Here is an 18,858-nt window from a genome sequence, read left to right on the forward strand (position 1 = left end):
GAAGGCTAAGCACATTGCAAACACACTTCAATTGGGCCAAGTAATAGTACCTTATGTACCTAGGTAGGCTTGCTAAATGGAGGTAGGACAGCTTAGGTACGGGATAAGGAGACGGGAATGAGTAATAAGTGACGACGTTGTGCATCTATAATAGCTTCGGTGTCGTTGTACCGAACTGAAACCGAGGTTTTCCCTGCGAGGCTGTACATACCTACATAGTATCTACATAACTACCCCTAAAGAATTACCTAAGTTAAGCATTTAACGGTTTAGGTACCTACAATAGGTACAGGCCAATGCACAGGTACATCGATAATAGCTATATAAGTGGAGCACCCTGCCGTCTTCTCCCCCCAGGTTGCACTAAGGCCAATAAGGTCCAGGGTTGCTTGAAAGTTGAAAGTTCCTAGACCAGACGCGACTCGTTCCTTTCATCATCCAGACTTTCTTGAGGCTACACCAAATTTTCTTTCAGCCCTGTTGTCGCATTCATCATCGCACCATAAGCGCATAGCTTTACATTGTCTTATTATATTTCTTGATGATTTTATGATACCCCTAGGTAGATTGCCGCTTTTTGAGGCTCGAGGAGGCTCAAGGTTTGCACCGCCTCAGCCTACCTTTTAGCATCCCATCCATCACATCGACTCATCGACTCATCGACTCATCCCGTCTCCCGTCTCCCGCGAGTCCTCGTCACTACACCTTCTTGCTTGGCCTTCAATCACCTACCTCTGCCTTGGCCTAGGCCCTGCCAGAGATCACCCTTTACGTATCGCGATAGCTCATCGTAGTGGCCTTCCACTTCAACCCATCAATCCCGCGAATAATCTTACCGTAGCAGCGCCATCTCGATATCTCGATATCTCCTACAACCTCCCTCTTACCAATTAGATCATCCAGCGCGAGCACATAGACGCGCCAAAATGTTCTTCCTCTACAACCTCGAGCGAAGGGTTACCCTTCACCCTTCGTACTTCGGCAAGAACATGCACGAACTGGTCACGGGCAAGCTTCTTAAGGATGTTGAAGGCACGTGTACCGGAAGCTACTATATCATTTCCATCATGGATACCTTCGATATATCCGAAGGTCGTATCCTTCCTGGAAGCGGCCTCGCTGAGTTCACCGTCGGCTATCGTGCTGTGGTCTGGCGCCCCTTCAAGGGCGAAACGGTAGGTTCTCTAGGCTGAGCTTTGACACTACGAACTTTTGCTAAGTAAGTAAGATGGACGCCATAGTAGTCTCCGTCAACCAGCACGGCTTCTTCGCCGAGGCAGGACCGCTTCGAATCTTCGTGTCCACCCACGTAAGTAGTCCCCTTGACATCGGCGCGTATGACGTTAGTTGACAGCCCCTGTCAAGTTGATCCCGCAAGAAGTCAGATGGGACCCGAACGCCACACCACCTCAATTTACTAACAACGAGGACACTACGATCGAAGTTAACACCCAGGTTCGTGTTAAGATTGTGGGCACGCGAGCCGAAGTCGGTGAGCTATGGGCAATTGGAAGTATCAAGGAAGACTATCTCGGGTATTTATCACCTCCTTTCGTGTCTTGAAGCATATACTAATGGCCCATAGAACGCTACAAAACTAGATAGATCTGGCGCGTTCGGACTTCAGGCCTCCTCGTCCTGTGCTTGGTGCCGCCCTTGTGTGGCAGTAGATGTGTGAATCTACAGGATCGCGCAATCCATAGGATATAGGCCTTGGTACCTTAAGAGCTATTGATATGAACAATAGTAGTACTACATAGGCATCCTTATGCAAGGTAAAGTCACAGAAACCCAAGTCTTGCGAATTTCGGATATGCTAGGCGACTTAGGTAGTCACCTAAATAGCATCTGACTTTCGGTTTTTGCTATGATATACGATACCTAAGCTTATCCCACGGGCCATAGCGTCTACGCCTCAAAGTAAAACATTCTGCTGGGAAAGACTAAGCAGAGCCTCAAACCCTATTAATATATAATCCCGGGGATATGACTGTCTACCATAAACACCAGATACGAATGTTCGACGTTTTGGTTGGAAGCAATTAGCTAGCCCATTAGCCTTAGATTATGATCGATATAATAAATGGTCATCATCTTGGAATATATTCTCTTAAATGGCATATTACTACCTTTATTTCTACTATTTTCAGTGCTGGTATATGAAGACTGGATACTGATTAGAAAGGAGAGAATAGCTCGTGCGGCATTGATTATACATTATACCCAGGTATTATTCGTAATTCCAAAAGCTAATTGCAAGACCCTTTCGTGGAAACTTAATAAATGGCGCTGAGCGTAGCTGTATGCCCGTTGGGGGTGCGGGCTGTCTGCTTAGTCTGGATGCATTTCTATCGCTTTGGACTTGGTGAGAGCCAACAAGTAGTATAAAAATGGAATGCCAGTGTTGAATGAATGGCTCTGTCAAGAACAAAACTTTGTGGAAAGTTTGACAGTGCTATGGGCTAGAAGTCGTAGATGACGAATGGGCGCGGCCTATAGAGCGATAGAAATCCCTACCCCCTTATTTCTCTATAGGTGACTGGTCTCGTGAAGTGAGAAAAAGAAGGTTACAAACTCTCGTATACTGTTTTCTGCCTCTCATCATTCGCTAGCTAACCTTACAGCACTGTGACAGAACTCTAATAAGTGCCTTTGCGTCTGTCATCTCATTTCAAGACGATTACGACGAAGCCAATGCTCCTGTTCAAAGTTTTCGTATTTTATTTATATATCATGGGGATAGTCCAAGCGACAAAGTCGGCGCCTAGTTTGATTTCTGTTTACGAAGCTATATATATCTGCCATGCCGTTGTAAACAGTTCGTTCCTATTCTTCAACTTTTTCTCCCTCTTTACCCAGAACAATCGTCGCGCAGCATAGCTCGGCATATCGAAACCATTACTTTGTAACGGCTTGTTTTCTACTCAGAATATCTGTTCGAAATTGTCTATAACATCTCGCATTACTGCACTTCACTTACATCACATCATCCCTTTATATCACCCTTCACTACCGCTGTATCTAACGGCTATATCGAATCCTTCCTCATGGATCCCTTTTCAATTCTCCCTGGGAGTGTCCGCCCCGGGTGGGGTTCAGACCCGTTGCCATTCTCGTCCTCATCGTCGTTCGAGAAGGTTTACAACCGTGGACGTCGTCCATTCATGTCTACCACTGCCGCTAGGTACATGGACAGAAACCTCATCCGCATGCTGAACCCCTATCCTAGACGCCCTTCAAACCGGCGTACGATGCCCTATCTCATGACCCAAGGCGTGAACTTGTCCCCCGAACGGTGGGACTTCATCATTGACACCATTCGGAACACACCTGAACTGGATCCTGATAGAATGGAAGGCTTAGAATTCACCGGACTCGTGGACGGTTTGGCAATTAACGACAAAATTGACGCTGATGGCGACATTATCATGACCGATTCCACCCCTATTTCTATCAACACTTTCGTAGATGATGACACGTCTATGCACATCGACACACCTATGGATATCGATACACCTGTCACCCTTCCCCCTTGGTCTAAGGACATCAACTCCATCACTGTCGCCACGGCCAGCCGTCCTTTCCCCCCCACGGACATCGCGATGCCTGGTGATCACATACTTGAGAACGCAAACGAATACACCACACCAATTAAAGCACCCCAACAAAAGCAACTTGTGTTTGGCTTAGAGCAACTATCGCTCGTAGGTCCCCACACAAGACGCAAACTCGAAAACGACGCAGATTCCCCCGAGGAAGCTCAGCAACCACAACGCAAGATCAAGAAAGTGACAAAGATACCGTCGCTCGAACGCATGAAACTCTTGTCGGTCCCCAAGGCCAATGGCCGATCACCACGGCCCGTGGGCCCGCGATACAGCCGGGCGGCCGTCTCTAGTACACCATCGCCTGAGCCTATCCCAATTATTAAGGTTACGGATCCCGACGACAATTTTACATATCCGTTTTAAGTCCGAGGCAGACTAGAGGCTTCTATCTTCGATTTATCGGCTTGGTGGGATATCTTAGAGGACATCAAGGTGCTGTTGATTTGGATATAAGGACTAGGGCATGGAAGCCCGAATATGTTGACTGGATTATGATGGTTGGAACACGAAGCGAAGATGAATGCATTTGTTAGAACTTGGAAATGGTGGAACTTACATGGAATGCATTATAAGCCGCGGGGCTTCACTGGATTGTATAGGTTGGTTGGTTGGAGTCTGGGAGTCTTTGGTGGAATATATTCTAAGCCTCGGGGCTTCACTGGGCTTTGTGCCCCTATTGGGAAGATATTGGTATACAAAAACGGATATTTGAGAAGATTGGACTGGATCTCTATTGGAGTGCCGGTTTATTGGAAGGAATTGTAAGCCTCGAGGCTTTATTGTGCTATCTGGTCGGCATGTGGCCATGTTTGGGAGGGTTGGACAGGGTGCTTTGAAGGAATTTTGTTTTGGTGGAATAGATCTTGAGCCTCGAGGCCGAAGAAGATCATATGGTTTCTGTCAAGAGGACATCAGCGGTTTGGATTTCAACGAACATTGAGGGAGTTTGACGGGAACTTCAAAAGTCTCTCGTGGGATGAATTATAAGCATCAAGGCTTTAGCGGATCACCAGCATTCGATTGCGGATACATCGGCGTTTTGAAATGAATATTAAGGGATTTACGGGCGCTTCTTGTTTGTGTTGCTCTAGTATGTGCCATAAGTGAAGTCGTAATGTTTGATCTTGCAAGTTGTATGCCTCTTATACTATTGTCGAGCTTCCATCGCACTAGGATCTATAACTCCCCAACCATAGTAGACGATATCGTAATCAATATGAATATCGGGTGACAGGGAAAACATCAGTATCGCCTACTAGTCGATGTCGGCATCGCGGTTCGTTCAAGCCAGGTGTTACATAGGGGATACTTTACTACGAGGAAATGCAAGTGGAATATATTCACATTTTTGAAACTATCATGTACCTAGGTAGTAGTTAGAAGTACGCTAAAAGTCATCTATGTTGGTTGGTTAGGTATATCTAACGCTGAGGAAAGGAAGAAGGAGTAGTGGCTAGCTGTCGCAGGCTCCTCCTCTGCTAGTGTTAGGGGGGTGTGCGATACGCAGAGCCACACCCAACCTACCCCTATCCGATAAATAGAAGGAGCACACTATGGTATATGCTGCAGATTTATCTCAATGGTACCTTGCGTTTCCGTTATCGACTAAATTAATCTATTACCAACCAACACAGATCGCTTTCTCATGCCATCGACATACAACACTAGCCGACACATGAACAAAATATAAGCGCTACGGAGAGTGTATCCCTAAATAGGAGAGCACCCATAAACGAGAACGGTTAGAATATCATCACGAGAAACACCCGGGCAGATACCTGCTTTCGAATTCCGGACGTGGTGAGTGACGGATGACAGGTCAAATTTCGTATACATGCTCCCTCACCTATAATGGTATCCTAACCATCCCTATTACCGCCTCTAGGTGAGCCCATATACGGTTCACCTTCTATTCAAAGAGGGGGTAATCCTTAGTTCTTCAGGGTGCCACTATTTCGATACTATACCGTTCTGGATCAGGATTTGATAGTTTAAATAGACTATTTAGGAGGTGACTACGATGGCCGGGCAGAGCATTGCCCAGAGAGCCAACGTCCCCTAAGAGTAGTAGTTATAAACGCATAATTTTCTTGGTGATGTTACGAACTAAGTTTCCTTTCCTCCATCATAGATAACAGCACTCGTCTCCCGGATCCTATTGCTTTCAGCCTCAGGAGTGAGATAGGAGATAATCTGCCGAAGCTCGCTCTTAGACTCATAAGGACTTCTCCAGCATCCTTGTCACTATCCTGCTGACGAGGTTGGAGGTGTGCTTGGTTATGGAGAAGGGCGAGAGCTAGGATCTCGATGCAAACGCCGCCGGCAGGAAAAGCAGGGAACGCTCCCACGTCCCAATCAAATACAGACACATTTTGAGTAGCACCACCAGAGTTATCACACCGAAGCCATCTATCACCTTGCAATGAGCTATATCTCTTAGCCCAAACTTACGATAGGATCGCTCTTGTCCCATGATTAATCAGGGTGGGTCTTTTGATGCTATACTGTGCTATTCCGTCGACTTGTTTCTCAGGAGGACAAGGCTTGTCACAGGCAGCTGGTCACAGGTACCTTCCAGTCGGAACAGAGTCAGACTGCTACACCCTCAGCCGGAAGACGGAGCAGATACACACACCTGCTTTAGACACACTCACATGTTCTCTTCATTGCCCCCGACAAGACACTAATGCAGCACGCATGCATAACGAAATGAAGTCAACTATGCACTAGATTATTGATGTCACCATTAGTTGGTCTACACGGCTCTTGCTTGTTGGTAGTTGGAGTTGCAACGGGAAAAACTAAGAGGTTAAGCTAAGAGGCTCCTTTCCTCTCGTATAAGAGACAGTATAGCCCGATACGTTGGCGTGATGTTTCCCCATAATTACTATACCAGAGTATCGGGACGAGTATAAGATTGAACCCGGAAAGGCCTTGAAATGCTGAGCAGAAAAGCGGCCCGCACCGCCCGAGGCCGTGACTCGACGCCAAGCACTCGTACGGATCGATCTGTTAGAGCCTCATATGAAATACTTTTTCTCGCAAAGATCCAGTCCATGAGAGGTCGAACCAAGCAATAGGTAATAATGGTGCTTAACTCCATTGTGACACAACATCTCCTGGAACCGAAACCGATGGATTGGGTAGAATGACCCGAGCTGCTTAGAAAAGGGGGGGCTTATGACGAATCCACTTCGCATTTACCCAACCCTGTGACGAAGAGGGTCTTGTATATAATTACCCCATAACGATGGGAGATTCGAATCCTACCGTACAGTAACACGTCTACGGGGTTGTATTTTTGCAGAAGCTACTGAACCCGCCAGAACGGAACCCCATGTATTCAAAACAAAGACTGACCAATGAGATCGTATAGCTAACATTCATTAGCGAATCAGCTTTCATTCCGTGCTCGGCTACGTATGCAACCGACCATCTGCTGGCAGGGGCTCCACCGGCGAATCCTATGGGAGAGTATACTCGAATCCTAGATTCGCGGCCCGCGCGCCATTCCCAAAGCCGACCTCCCGTTCCCTATCCGCCGTAGTCTGGCCAAGTTGTGCTTGTTGGGCTATATTGTGATAGCGGCTCTGCTCCCCAGAGGGCCCATACCAGCGGTGTTCTCTGCAACCTTTTCCGGGCTAACCTCGCTTCACGAGAAGTTTGATCTAACCCCCTAGTAAATTCTTGCATATCCGCCCAGACTTTCTACTTCGCCAAAGCATGCCTAGGGCGCTATAACCCACGATGAGAGCTTATGAAGAACCCCGCACGGGATTTGCTCATCTCGTTGTCTACTCTAATGTTACAGTATATGGCTTGAGACGAGCGGATACATCTATACGGCTCTTAGCCGTGCCACTATCAAACATTCCTGCATACTGCATATCCATGTCGCAATACTGCTGTTCGACAGAGCCGCCAACATGTAGTATTGATCGGCTTAGATCATGGCAACAACGCGGCCATAGCCTAACTACTAATGCAAAGCTACGAGGTAGCCGTGTAGAATCGCCGAATGTATATTTTTCTGGGTAATGAGGCGTCTACATAAGGTGTTTAAGCGCTGTAATGAAGAAACATACCCCTGTTGCTCGCATAATATAGTATTAGTACTAGATATGGCATATACCTTGTCATTTGCTAATACTTTCTCCTAGCTCAATAGACTATGAAGTAATTCTGGGGGGGGGGTATTGCCAGCTCAGCGCTAGGGTATCTCTTAGTCTAGACCAAGAACCGCTCGAACCAACGAGGAAGAAATTCCTACGTATGAGGCCTTTTCATATCAGCCCTCAAACTTGGCGCTGCGTAAACCTATCAGCTGAACTCCACCCAGCAAAGATAGAAGGCATCGTTACCGCGTAGACGGAACCCAATCAGCAGCTAAGAGTGATAGCATAGGCTCCCCTATAGTGACAAGGAGTACCACCGTCAGTCTACAGCGGCAAGGCCATAACCGTGCATCGCATATCTCCTCTCGGATGTAACTAAGCTACATGAGGAAGCCGGTTACAGTGCATAGGCATGCAAATTACGGAACAGCATTCACTTTCACCTGACTATTCTGCGGGCAGGTCTTCAGGGATCATACAGGAAGCTCCCTCTAGAGAGCTGGGAACGGCAATGGCAACTAACAGTAACATTGGGCGGCTATGGCACAAAAGGGTAACAAAACTGATAATGATACGTAGGAGTAGGTCGGAGAGTTGTCTATGACTCTCTTTAAGTGAGGCAATTAGACGCACATTCTTTCACTACCAAAATCTCTTGGACCGGTAAAGCAATGCCGGAGTTGGAGTATCCAAGTTGAATCATGATCAGTTGGTATAGTCCATAGTGGATACCTGCTTAAGGTAGCATGAGGAAAATCCCACGGCCATGGATAGCTAACATAGTCCAACCCGATGAAGAATTATGTTAATTTAGCATTAATAAGGAGGAGGCTAGTTAACAGTGCTCCTGAGCTAGGCTTAAAATATGCCCAACTAGTAACGCCATAATTTAGTCACTCGGGATGAGGCTCAAGATCAAAAGCAGTAACCTTTACGGCCTCTACGGGGACCATGTCAACCGGTGGTAGCATGCCACTTAGTGTAGTTCATCTACATTATTCTCCCCACCCCCCCCCGATCCAAAGGATGGCATTAATACCCATGTCGAGCCATACTACCCGAGACTCCGGTCATGAGCATGGCCCTCTCCCTCTTCGACGGATTGTCGTTGCATATGCTATCTACTACCGAGTACATACAACCTAAGATATGTGCGTAATGTATACCACACGATGCCGAAAGATCCCCTTTACCGGATACGCCAAATATAAACAGGCTCTTACTAATGCAATTCCCGCTAGCTACAGCCATATATCATAGTGGTCTTGGTACCCACTAAGAGGTATCATCAGCTATCGTGTTATTAATGGGTACCATGAGGGTTCTGCATATTATATAGTTATGGGTTTAAAGTTGACGAATAGGGGTCACATCACAAACCCAGTCCTCTGGACCGGGTCACAGATACGGAGTAAACTGCTCTGCTATAGTCCCAATCTATCCTCTCTTACATTATCGCTGGCGACAATCTCGATCTAGACAGCTGCCGGATTCTAGGATATGTAACCCATTCGCCGACTACAGTGTGGACGCTGGCGTTAGTCGCGGACCCGACCCAGAAGAACAGGATGGTAACATGGTGTTGTATCAAGAAAGCTGACGACAGCGATTGATCCTTATAGTCTATGATGTTGATACTCTAGAAGTGATTTGTACTGCTATATAAGGATGACGCTTCCAGTGTCTTGATATATCTTTGTTAAGATACTTCTAGTACATCATTAAGTCATAGAAGCACATATCCAAATTATATATGAATATCTACTTCCCACATTGTCAATTAGCTCGCAGCGTAACATCCTCGAACGAAGAATGTCTCTCTGTATTCGTCTCGGGCCCCGAGTCCTCCTTCGTGGTAAAGGGGTTTTGAGGTGTTTTAGTGTACCACAGACTTCATCCTACTTAGCAAGAAAAATACCCACCTTCCATCCTCGACGTTCGTTCTCATCAGAAGTCACCCGTGAACTTTCTCTACCACCCGTATCACAATTAGCGACCCTCTCCGAACCAGAAGACGAGTTCTGGCGCGCTATTTCATTATGGAAGGATGTGCCTAGAGAAGATTTTCTGTCTTGGAAATGGGGTGTCAAAGTAGGCTCAACCTCCTTTTCTTTCTTTTCTTTTTTACACTCGCTAAACGCTTTAGAATGTCGTCGAGGCCAAGCTAGGGCGCGATCGTAAGCTATTAGCCGATAATATGCTGGACTTTCTCGACAATGTCCTTCCAGCCGAGATGCCTCGTCACCACCGTATAGGGGGTATGCAGAGTCGAGAAGAGCTTATGGGGGATGTTGTAAGTGGGATGAGGGAGTCTACCATGTCTGTTAGGGTCATGTAAGTACCCCTGATAAATAAATAAGGAAGACAAAAACATAAAAGAGGCTATCGGCCGGTATGACTATTTCAGCTCTAACTTGGAACAGGCCGTACGTCTTAAGTAGAATCAACTGGAAGGATCCGGCGAACGACCCAATCTTCCAGCAGTTCATCCCTTTGGGATCTATAATGATGAAAGACCATCCCGCACTCAGGCTTGACTCCTTAAACGAGCAGAAAGACTCGCCAGCCCCGGCCGTCGTACATCGCTATCCCGACAAGGCGCTACTACTCCGTATGATTCTACCCAAGCATATATTCTGACCACTGCTAACAGTCCCAGCAACCTCGGTCTGCCCGACATACTGTCTCTACTGCACCAGATCCTACGGCATCGGCGCCGACACCGAGCTAGTAACCAAGGAGTCCTTCCGGACGACACGCGACAGACTCACCAAAGCCTTTGACTACATCGAGAGCCAAGAAGGCCTCCACGACATCGTCGTCTCCGGCGGCGACGCCTTCTACTTAGCCCCGCACATCCTGGAGTGGATCGGCGACCGGCTCATCGGCATGAAGAACATCGAGCGGTTCCGCATCGCGTCGAAAGGTCTAGCCGTGTCGCCGCATAGGTTCCTCGATAGAGAGGATCCGTGGACGGATACCCTGATCCGCGTCTCGGATAAGGCGCGGCAGGCGGGAAAGCATATGGCGCTGCATACCCATTTTAACCATCCGAATGAGATTTCGTGGGTCACGGAACGGGCTAGTTTGAGGTTGATGCAGGCGGGTATGACGGTGAGGAATCAGACGGTGCTGCTTAGGGGGGTTAATGATAGTGTTGAGATTATGGAGACGCTTGTTAAGAGGTTGGCGAGGATGGGCATTCAGCCGGTGAGACCTCCCCCTTTTCCCAAGACAGCATAACATAACACAACTACCCACCTACCTCCCTACCTAAATCACTAACCTCGGGTCTGTTGGTCAAACAGTACTACGTCTACCAATGCGACATGGTCAAGAAAATCGAGCACCTGCGCACGCCGCTGCAGACGATCCTCGACATCGAGTCGGCGATCCAGGGCACGGTGGCCGGGTTCTACATCCCCAAGTTCGTCGTCGACTTGCCCGAGGGCGGTGGCAAGAGGCCTGCTGCGCTCCGCGAGTCGTATGATCGGACGACTGGGGTGTCGACGTTTACGCAGCCGTCGCTGACGCGGGGGGAGAAGGAGGGCAAGGTTTATAGGTATTATGATCCGTTGGATACGCTGGTGACCGCGTAGGTTGGGTTAGGTATCTGGTGAAGGTTGTGGGGTGTGGGATGTGGTTCTCTTGGATATATATATATATGTAAGGGATTGAGATTGGAGTGATGTGGTGTGGTAGGCTAGGCTAGATTGTTTCTTGGATATATTGAGGATGTGGAGTGTGTAATGGCTAGGTGTTTGATACTAAGGCAGAATGGCGACAACACCGGTATATATATATATCTACATAGTTCTAAACCATGGACTTTTTCTAACTCCATATCTCAAGGCTGCATGACATGATACGCTAATGCTTTGTGGGCGACTAGCTGTCTATGTAAGTAAGTAGTTGATTCCGTAGATGCCGCAATTCGAGCCACCTCTTATTATCTGCCTACCTTAGGTACCTACCTCTTACAAGATTTTCCTTCGTGGTCAGAGACGGCGAAATGCCGTACATCCCATGGCCCTGGCTCTATGAATGGTCTGCCTAAGTCTTGATCCATTCGGCTGAGGACGTAAGAGTTTGAGTGACATGAGTAAAGAAGGGTTGCCCTTGGATCATTACTACTTTCGTACGAAGTAGTTATTGAGGTCGGCGAGGCTGCGAGGCTATGCGGCCGAATACTGATGCATAGCATCCAGGCAGTGTTGCTTCATGAACGATAAAAGAACTCTAGATTCCAAGCGGCTACCAATGGTTATCCTTCGGAAAGAAAGGACTACCAACTGATTCCACGTATGTAGTATGTAAACTAGGATACGATAATTTCGACTAACGACGCGGCCGCGCCCCGAGGCTGACTCTATCAAGGCCAGCATGCCAGACCATGGAGAGCAGGTCGACATTATATTGGTCGCAAAGTCCTAAGAAAGCCTGTAATTTTAGATGATTATAATCTAGGAACATCGTCGTTTTAGGGGTCAATATAGATGGATATTCCTGATCGAGCTCATCGCTGAATAGCTTAAACCGAGGGCCATCATCACCGGATCCCGGCAGGCCATCCGTTCCCGCAGCCGGTAACAAACCGAGTTGACTGGGGAGTGTTGAGGAGGACATGTATCAGTAAATAAAACACCTAATCGAGGCTTTGGAATATATTCGGTTATCCTCTAGGGTAACCAAGTACGTAAGGTACATGGAGCTATCTACCATCTGTTAGAAGTCTTGTCAAATAAGGCCGGGAAGTGAGGGTTTTTGTGTTGGTTTCCAGGTTAGGAGTGTCTTTACTGCTTCGGTCAATTACTTAGATGCTGGCCAGCCTCACAGACTATTAACCCAGGTCATGCTGTCTCCGGAGTGTGCCAGCACGGAACGCATGGACACTAGTTGTAGTATTATGATCTCCTTCTTAGTAGGATCGTTAGTTTATTTAGTGTAATGGTCAAGCATCATCCTTATACATACCTAATACTTTAGGTAATAAGTCTGTTGTCTTAGCTTCCAAGCTCACCCCGGATTTCTCAGTCTTGTGTGTTCTTGCCATGCATATATATCAGGATAGTCTGGTCAATGCGTAGCTTAAAGAGGAAGAAGATGTGCGCTTCAGACGCGTGCGATAGCCTCGCAGTAGCGCATAGTCACGCATACAATAGCTTGAGCTTTAAGTTATCGCGAGAGTCGATCCCGTCAAAGCTCACCACCGATAGTCTTCCCCTCGCGGATAATGATGTGATGGCATGTTGCCGTGCGCCCTTACATCTGTACAACACGCCTCCATAGTTTTAGTTTCTGATTGAAGCCACTGTGCATAGCCACCGTGATCTGAGACTAAGAGCTCTTCTAGAAAGAATACGACCCTAGTCGTTTCTCAGAGCCAGGGCGGGTGCTCATTAAAAGCTAGCTAGCCAAGGCTGAAAGGACCATTCGGCGACTCGGCTGCCGTAGAGTAGTACAGTCTGTACAGAGCACCGTCTCATCGTTTCCAGGAGTCCGGCTACGCTTAGCAGGCTCAAGGTCGACGGTAAACGAAACTACATTTATGATGCAGGGGGCTTCGTTATGAAGGCCTCAAATCTGGGCCGCGAGATGGTTTAGTATTGATTATAGCCGCATAACTCTATATTATCACAGGGTCTTGCGCTCGGGGTCCGTGTGTGATTCAGAAACGTGCCATATATACATACTGACCGGAATATACCGACAATTGACAAGGCTCAAGAACAGAACTAACTTAGAACTACTAGTACATAGTCGTCTATATGAGTTGTGGTATGATGCCCCGCAAGGTGGACAGCTGACTAGTAGAATGATTGACCTTAGAGGTATATATTAGATATATATTAGAATAATTTAGTCTCTTCTGTAATAATATAAAGAGGGCATTTGCGTGTAGATAACCGCCATAGCATCAGTGATGGCGATGTGGATGAAACAGGCACGTACATATGTGGGCTGGTTGCGCTGCGGCAAATTTACACATCCTGACATTATTCCTTTAATATATCGTAATATTCAATATATCGTAATGCATAGTAGTTGAGTACTGATAGAAGCTGCGCGTGGTATCACGACAATATTAACGTCGTGCCTACGCATATTCGGCACTCAAAGAGGGATGTAGTACAAATGTAGAGTTTCTGATAAATTGAATGAATGCCGTTGATGGTGGAATGCACGTACATAATTACATAACTTATTGTTCCTATTGTGCTAGGTACCTAGGTATTAGCTTACGTCGGCGTATGTAGGAGGCGTAGGTACAAGCTGCAGGCCTGGAAGCACAGGCCCAGGGGCATAGGAGTCCGAAGGTCCAAGGATGGAGGTGGTAAACCACGTTTTTGATAGGTGGAACCCCACGAATTGTTCTTCTTTCTCCAGTATATTTCCTCATAGGGGATACGTCGTTCCTAGCTTAACCCTATTATGGACTAGACTCTCGTCCCCCATCAAGCCTTCCCGCCAATAATGATTCTTAGTCGCTAGGAAAGACCAAAGTCCTGACGAGGGCCTGACGAGGGCAAAAAAACGGTCAATATCCTAGTCAAGGTTTCCTACCTGTCAAGGTTACGGCTGGGATCCTGAAATTCCCAGCATTCGGGAACCGCACTGTTAGGCATTTATTCAAGAGCTTCATCCCGTGTGATACTGCTACCCATTCTATCCATTTGACGTAGTGCCTGTTCTCTCTCTTCTTCTGGTTCTCCGGGCAAATGCGCACTGAATCAACACTGGGTTCAATTTTATCACTTGGTATCTACGCAATTCGTATTATTCACTACATTACATTCAACTCCTTTCTCTAAACCTAATCTTCTTTTCCTGCTGCTTCCATCAAAGATTGTGTTTTTGAGGAGCAATTATGCCTTCGTGCATCTAAGTCTAAATCTCTCTCTCCCGACTCATATTAAACTTTAGATGATGGTTTCTGGCGTCCGAACCAATTAATCCGGCCCTACTACATTAACAATGCGGCGGCATTGCGCAAATAGCAAACTCGCAGGCGAAGGGAACTATCCAGACATTCAAGCGGCCCGCCCCAATACTATTGTTGACTTACGTAGTACGGTGGATTATCACAACAGCCTTCTCGATCAGGCCCGACAGCAACACGAACTGGCGCAACCTCCGAAGGCGCATTCTCACCGAGGTCACTCAGGCCCAAATCATCATTCGCTTAGTTCGCTCCGACAATGGCTAGGCACGACGGTCAACAGCAATAGTACGGTTAGGAAGAAGACTAATAGAAATGAGAGGGATCAGCTTAATTACGATATGACGCTACCGCCGCATCCACATCTTACGCGAAAGGAAATTGAGGAATTTGAGGCTCTTCCCATAGCCATCAGGAGAAAAGTAAGTTACAATATTTTTCATCTTATTTTATTTTACTTCTTTATGTATTCTCGATATATCTTTACTATGTTATCGATACTACCTTACGGTTGGTTGCACACGATCATGGAATGATAAAGCACCCAGGTGAGGGGAAGACAAAAAAAAAGGTACGAAAGGGAAAGAAAAAAGAAAAAAAGACGATCGCAAGTGTTTACACGTGTAAAACGCGACTGCATTCTAGACCACATACATACCTTTCGTCCTTGTCGTCCTTGCGGGACTGGAACGCCTTCGGCACTTTGTGGGGCTTCACATCTCTTATTTATTCCCTCTAGCTCAAGTCCTTTTCGGATTGGGTAGTCTATAAGACTAGAGTTGCAGAGACGCGCCGACGCAACTTTGCGTGGCAAGTGCTTCCTGCCAATTGGGATATTCGTATCGACGTTGGAAAGGGGGGTGCGAAGGAACGCTGGGAAACAACATTGAAGTCGCCAATGAAGTCACAGGCACAACTACCTTGCATATTACTGCATATTGCAACTGCAACTGCAACGCTCTGAACGCTTTAGGCCACTGTCAGTGCAAGCCTGCGTTCTTCATAGCACTTGTTGCATGCATGGGTGCTTCCTTCTATGCCAACTATGCCCGTTCCTGCAGCACGGCACACTTTCACCCCTTCCCTTTACATATTGCATAACATATTACCTTAATTCTGAATTCTGCCTTTTCTACCAGTCATCTTCAGGCCTTGAACGCTTTTACTAAATCTTTGCCCCCTCTTTTCTACAGTATTTCTCCACCTTGGAGCGTTTACGTCTTGCTCAGACTGTTGGTGTCTTAGACCCCTCAAGCCCACCCGACAAGGAACTCCGCCGACATCATCAGCGTCGTGGAGCATCGCTCAGCGCTATCGTTCCCGGTAGACCACTAGAGCGACCGACTACCTCTCCAACTTGTCAGGACAACGTATTCTCTGCCGATTGCGCGTTCCTGGCCAAGCTTCCCGCTAAGATTAGGGAGAAGCACCTGACTAGGGAGGAGCAAGTCCTTGTCGCTAGACAGTTAAGGCAGAGTGTCATCTTGGATGCTGCTGACGAGGCATTCTTCAAGGCCGGCCGTCTTGCGAACAGACGCCCTTCACCACCTCCAGTCTATCCACCAACTTTGTCTTCATCAGAGCGACCTAGTATGGAGTCTCTGCTAAGCGACAATGCTTCCGCTGGAAAGCGCGACTCGCTTTACGACAGCTTCCGATGGCTGGACGAAGAGGAGGATCTCAACCTACGACTTGCTCTCGACGACTATCATGTGAATTTGAGGGAGTCGGTGCCTATGGCTCCTAAGGATCCAAGGTCCCCTTCGTTCCGTCGACATATGTCCTTCTCCAAGGTCCCATTTGGTCGCACATCTATCTCAAGTAGACCAGGGACAAAGGATGCGCAACAACCACCGCCTTCTGCTAACTCGACATCTGCTACCTCGGTAGGCTTTCCGCAACCTGGACGACGGAAATCTAGGGCGCTGTCGCTTATCACTCCGAAACATGCTGCCTACGAATCGATATCCTCGATTGACCCCGGCGCTACTCATTATCAGGATCCCGAGGCGCGCTTGAAACTGCGAGTATACCTAGCTTCGCCGCAGAAGTTTGATGAAGCAATCGAGTTTGGTTTCCCTTCGAGTGATTCTTCGGCAATTCCGTATAGGGATTTGCCAAGCGCAAAGGGCCAATCGGATGGGATATTTTCTCCAGACTCGGAGAAGTTCAAGACGTTCCTGGAGGATGATAAATCATCTATTTACAGTGACGACGCATCGCTACCAGATCCCGAGTCGCCTAGAACCCCCGACACGCTAGACAAACACGACAAGTCGCTTCAGCGACCTCGTACCAATGACTATCCATCTAGACTTCCAGAAACCTATGCGCAAGTACCTGCAGCTTCCCGTGAGATGACGCTACGCATGACGCTTACGCGACCCGATCTACGGGCCTGCGAAGACAATTTGTACGGGTGGCAACAAGCGCCACGACCGTATTCCAGCAAACCGTCACAAGTGCTTGCATTTCGGGACGATGCACCTACCTCTGCTCCGTACACTAGTCACGGTGCTAAAGAGAGCATGGACAAGATTTTTGCGGATATCGACCACGAGCTCGGTCTTCCTACTCCTACGGACAGCAATGTTGTGAAGCGCTTCTGGAATCGAGTACGACGAGTTTAAGCTATACAGATATATGCCAGCGATATCGAGAATGATCAATCGCAATGGCCAACACACTCCCCATGGTTACGCGACTTGCCAACGTAGACCTTCTCTCACTATGCCGTTTATTACTATCCATCTTATTAGACTCTTGTCTCACGCCGGTCCTATACTTTTTACTATTCATTTTGCGAAACGAACCTCGCGCCTAGCAGTCGTGGAGGGAAACGAATGACATGGGATTGCGACGAGCATACCCAAACTGGCGTTCATGTACATGGAAACACAATCAATCAATCATTGCGTGGAGTTACGAAGGGGTTTTTGGCGAGGTATCAAAATGTTATCGACCGTTGTAAGGCCGTTTTTTTTGTTTTGTTTACAGGGCTCGGTACGAGACACATGTCTTAGGGAATAGCAGGAATAGAAAGCAACAGTGTCGCAATTTCTGAGAAAGTCCCCCCCTACCCTTATGATAGTCTATTTTATTACTACGTCCTGTTAGACTACTACTTGGAAGTTGCCCACGTACAGCATTAGCTAGCTAGCTTTATGTTTCCAATACACTGTATCCGGACCGAGGTATTCGGGACCGTTGAACTTCACTCTTTTTTTCTCCTTCGGGTGTCCGATGGCAAAAATGAATAATTCGAGAAGTGTGATACGTACATAGTAGGCGCAGACTGCTAGTACATAATAGTATACATATGCACTATCGGGACTACTTAAGCTCAGGTAGGCTGACGTTGGGTATACATAGTAGATGGACTAGGCGTGCTTATAGGTTCATGCGGGACACGTAGATCCCTCAGCTCGGAGGGGTGGAGAGAGATGATGATCAGATGACCTGCATAGCCAATCTATCACGGCTTTCTCGCGGCCACTAGTAACACGCGAGTTCTCGTGCCGGGAGACAAGGAACTAACGTAGCGTAGTTGTTGAAACGTTAGTGTACCAGTAGGCGGGTATAGAGGACGTGCGTCAGACGTATATATTTAAGTCGTTATTAGTCAAGATAGGCGCAGGATTAGTTTAGGGTGGTGCTAGTGCAGGGTTCTATTTATTATATAGTCTGGCCTGTTTAAATAGACTAGATAATGCACTTAGGTATGGATAGATAATATTATAATCTTGAGGTAGACAGGTCGATATCGACCGCGTCCTGCAGGTACGCGTACTCATCCAGTCCTACGGATTACATTACATGTAGCGATATCATGCCGTACTCGCCGAGTCGTCTAAACTTACTTACACTGCGGTACGGATATGTGGTAGGTCAGTAGGTGGTACCAACCCATATATGTAGACGGTTGTCTAGCTTCGGCTTGGCGGCGCCATAGGTTCGTCGGCTTTGGGAGGCTGGCTGGATAGACTGGGCTGGACAGTCTGTGCTGACCGCTAGATGGAAGTGAGATGGAAGATGATATAGAAGATGGATTGATACGGAGGTAGTTTCGAGGATTCAAAAGGTACATAGGAAATATACTGCACATGGGTCAAAGGAATGAATACACGTGTAAATATTCCTTGCTGCGTGGCGTCTTGGATTATGGAAGGCAATTCATTCATTTCATTTCATTTCA

The 18,858-nt window shown here is 47.3% G+C and overlaps 4 protein-coding genes across 4 annotated transcripts; all 4 read left to right on the forward strand.

Annotated features, from left to right (window-relative positions):
- The first annotated feature begins 276 nt into the window (after positions 1–276).
- Positions 277–2,228, forward strand: F4817DRAFT_328063 (RNA polymerase Rpb7-like domain-containing protein). The gene is made up of 4 exons (XM_049302111.1): positions 277–1,175; positions 1,229–1,309; positions 1,366–1,535; positions 1,586–2,228. The coding sequence occupies exons 1-4, from the start codon at positions 927–929 to the stop codon at positions 1,599–1,601; spliced, it is 516 nt and encodes a 171-aa protein (XP_049162276.1). The 5' UTR covers positions 277–926; the 3' UTR covers positions 1,602–2,228.
- An 819-nt stretch (positions 2,229–3,047) lies between these two features.
- On the forward strand, positions 3,048–4,292 carry F4817DRAFT_368626 (uncharacterized protein; the record flags this gene model as incomplete). Its single annotated transcript, XM_049307263.1, has 1 exon — positions 3,048–4,292. One exon carries the CDS (start codon positions 3,048–3,050, stop codon positions 3,969–3,971), a length of 924 nt encoding a protein of 307 aa, XP_049162277.1. The 3' UTR covers positions 3,972–4,292.
- Positions 4,293–9,535: 5,243 nt separating this feature from the next.
- Positions 9,536–11,322, forward strand: F4817DRAFT_312916 (kama family protein; the record flags this gene model as incomplete). The annotated part of the gene is made up of 5 exons (XM_049300184.1): positions 9,536–9,814; positions 9,870–10,057; positions 10,147–10,334; positions 10,383–10,933; positions 11,032–11,322. The coding sequence occupies 5 exons, from the start codon at positions 9,536–9,538 to the stop codon at positions 11,320–11,322; spliced, it is 1,497 nt and encodes a 498-aa protein (XP_049162278.1).
- A 2,854-nt stretch (positions 11,323–14,176) lies between these two features.
- Positions 14,177–17,400, forward strand: F4817DRAFT_264049 (uncharacterized protein). The gene is made up of 2 exons (XM_049299336.1): positions 14,177–15,085; positions 15,857–17,400. The coding sequence occupies exons 1-2, from the start codon at positions 14,699–14,701 to the stop codon at positions 17,291–17,293; spliced, it is 1,824 nt and encodes a 607-aa protein (XP_049162279.1). The 5' UTR covers positions 14,177–14,698; the 3' UTR covers positions 17,294–17,400.
- The last annotated feature ends 1,458 nt before the right edge of the window (positions 17,401–18,858 follow it).

The sequence above is a fragment of the Daldinia loculata genome, assembly GCF_022478755.1.
Source record: "Daldinia loculata strain CBS 113971 unplaced genomic scaffold F4817scaffold_7, whole genome shotgun sequence".
Taxonomy (NCBI): Eukaryota; Fungi; Ascomycota; class Sordariomycetes; order Xylariales; family Hypoxylaceae; genus Daldinia; species Daldinia loculata.

What these genes read in the sequence shown, in the direction of transcription:
- F4817DRAFT_328063 (XM_049302111.1), top strand. Translation starts at nt 927, where the DNA reads ATGTTCTTCCTCTACAACCTCGAGCGAAGGGTTACCCTTCACCCTTCG. An exon ending in GCCCCTTCAAGGGCGAAACG is followed by an intron (nt 1,176 to 1,228) that starts GTAGGTTCTCTA and finishes TAAGTAAGTAAG; the next exon opens with ATGGACGCCATAGTAGTCTC. An exon ending in GAATCTTCGTGTCCACCCAC is followed by an intron (nt 1,310 to 1,365) that starts GTAAGTAGTCCC and finishes GCCCCTGTCAAG; the next exon opens with TTGATCCCGCAAGAAGTCAG.
- F4817DRAFT_264049 (XM_049299336.1), top strand. Translation starts at nt 14,699, where the DNA reads ATGCGGCGGCATTGCGCAAATAGCAAACTCGCAGGCGAAGGGAACTAT. An exon ending in CCATAGCCATCAGGAGAAAA is followed by an intron (nt 15,086 to 15,856) that starts GTAAGTTACAAT and finishes TCTTTTCTACAG; the next exon opens with TATTTCTCCACCTTGGAGCG.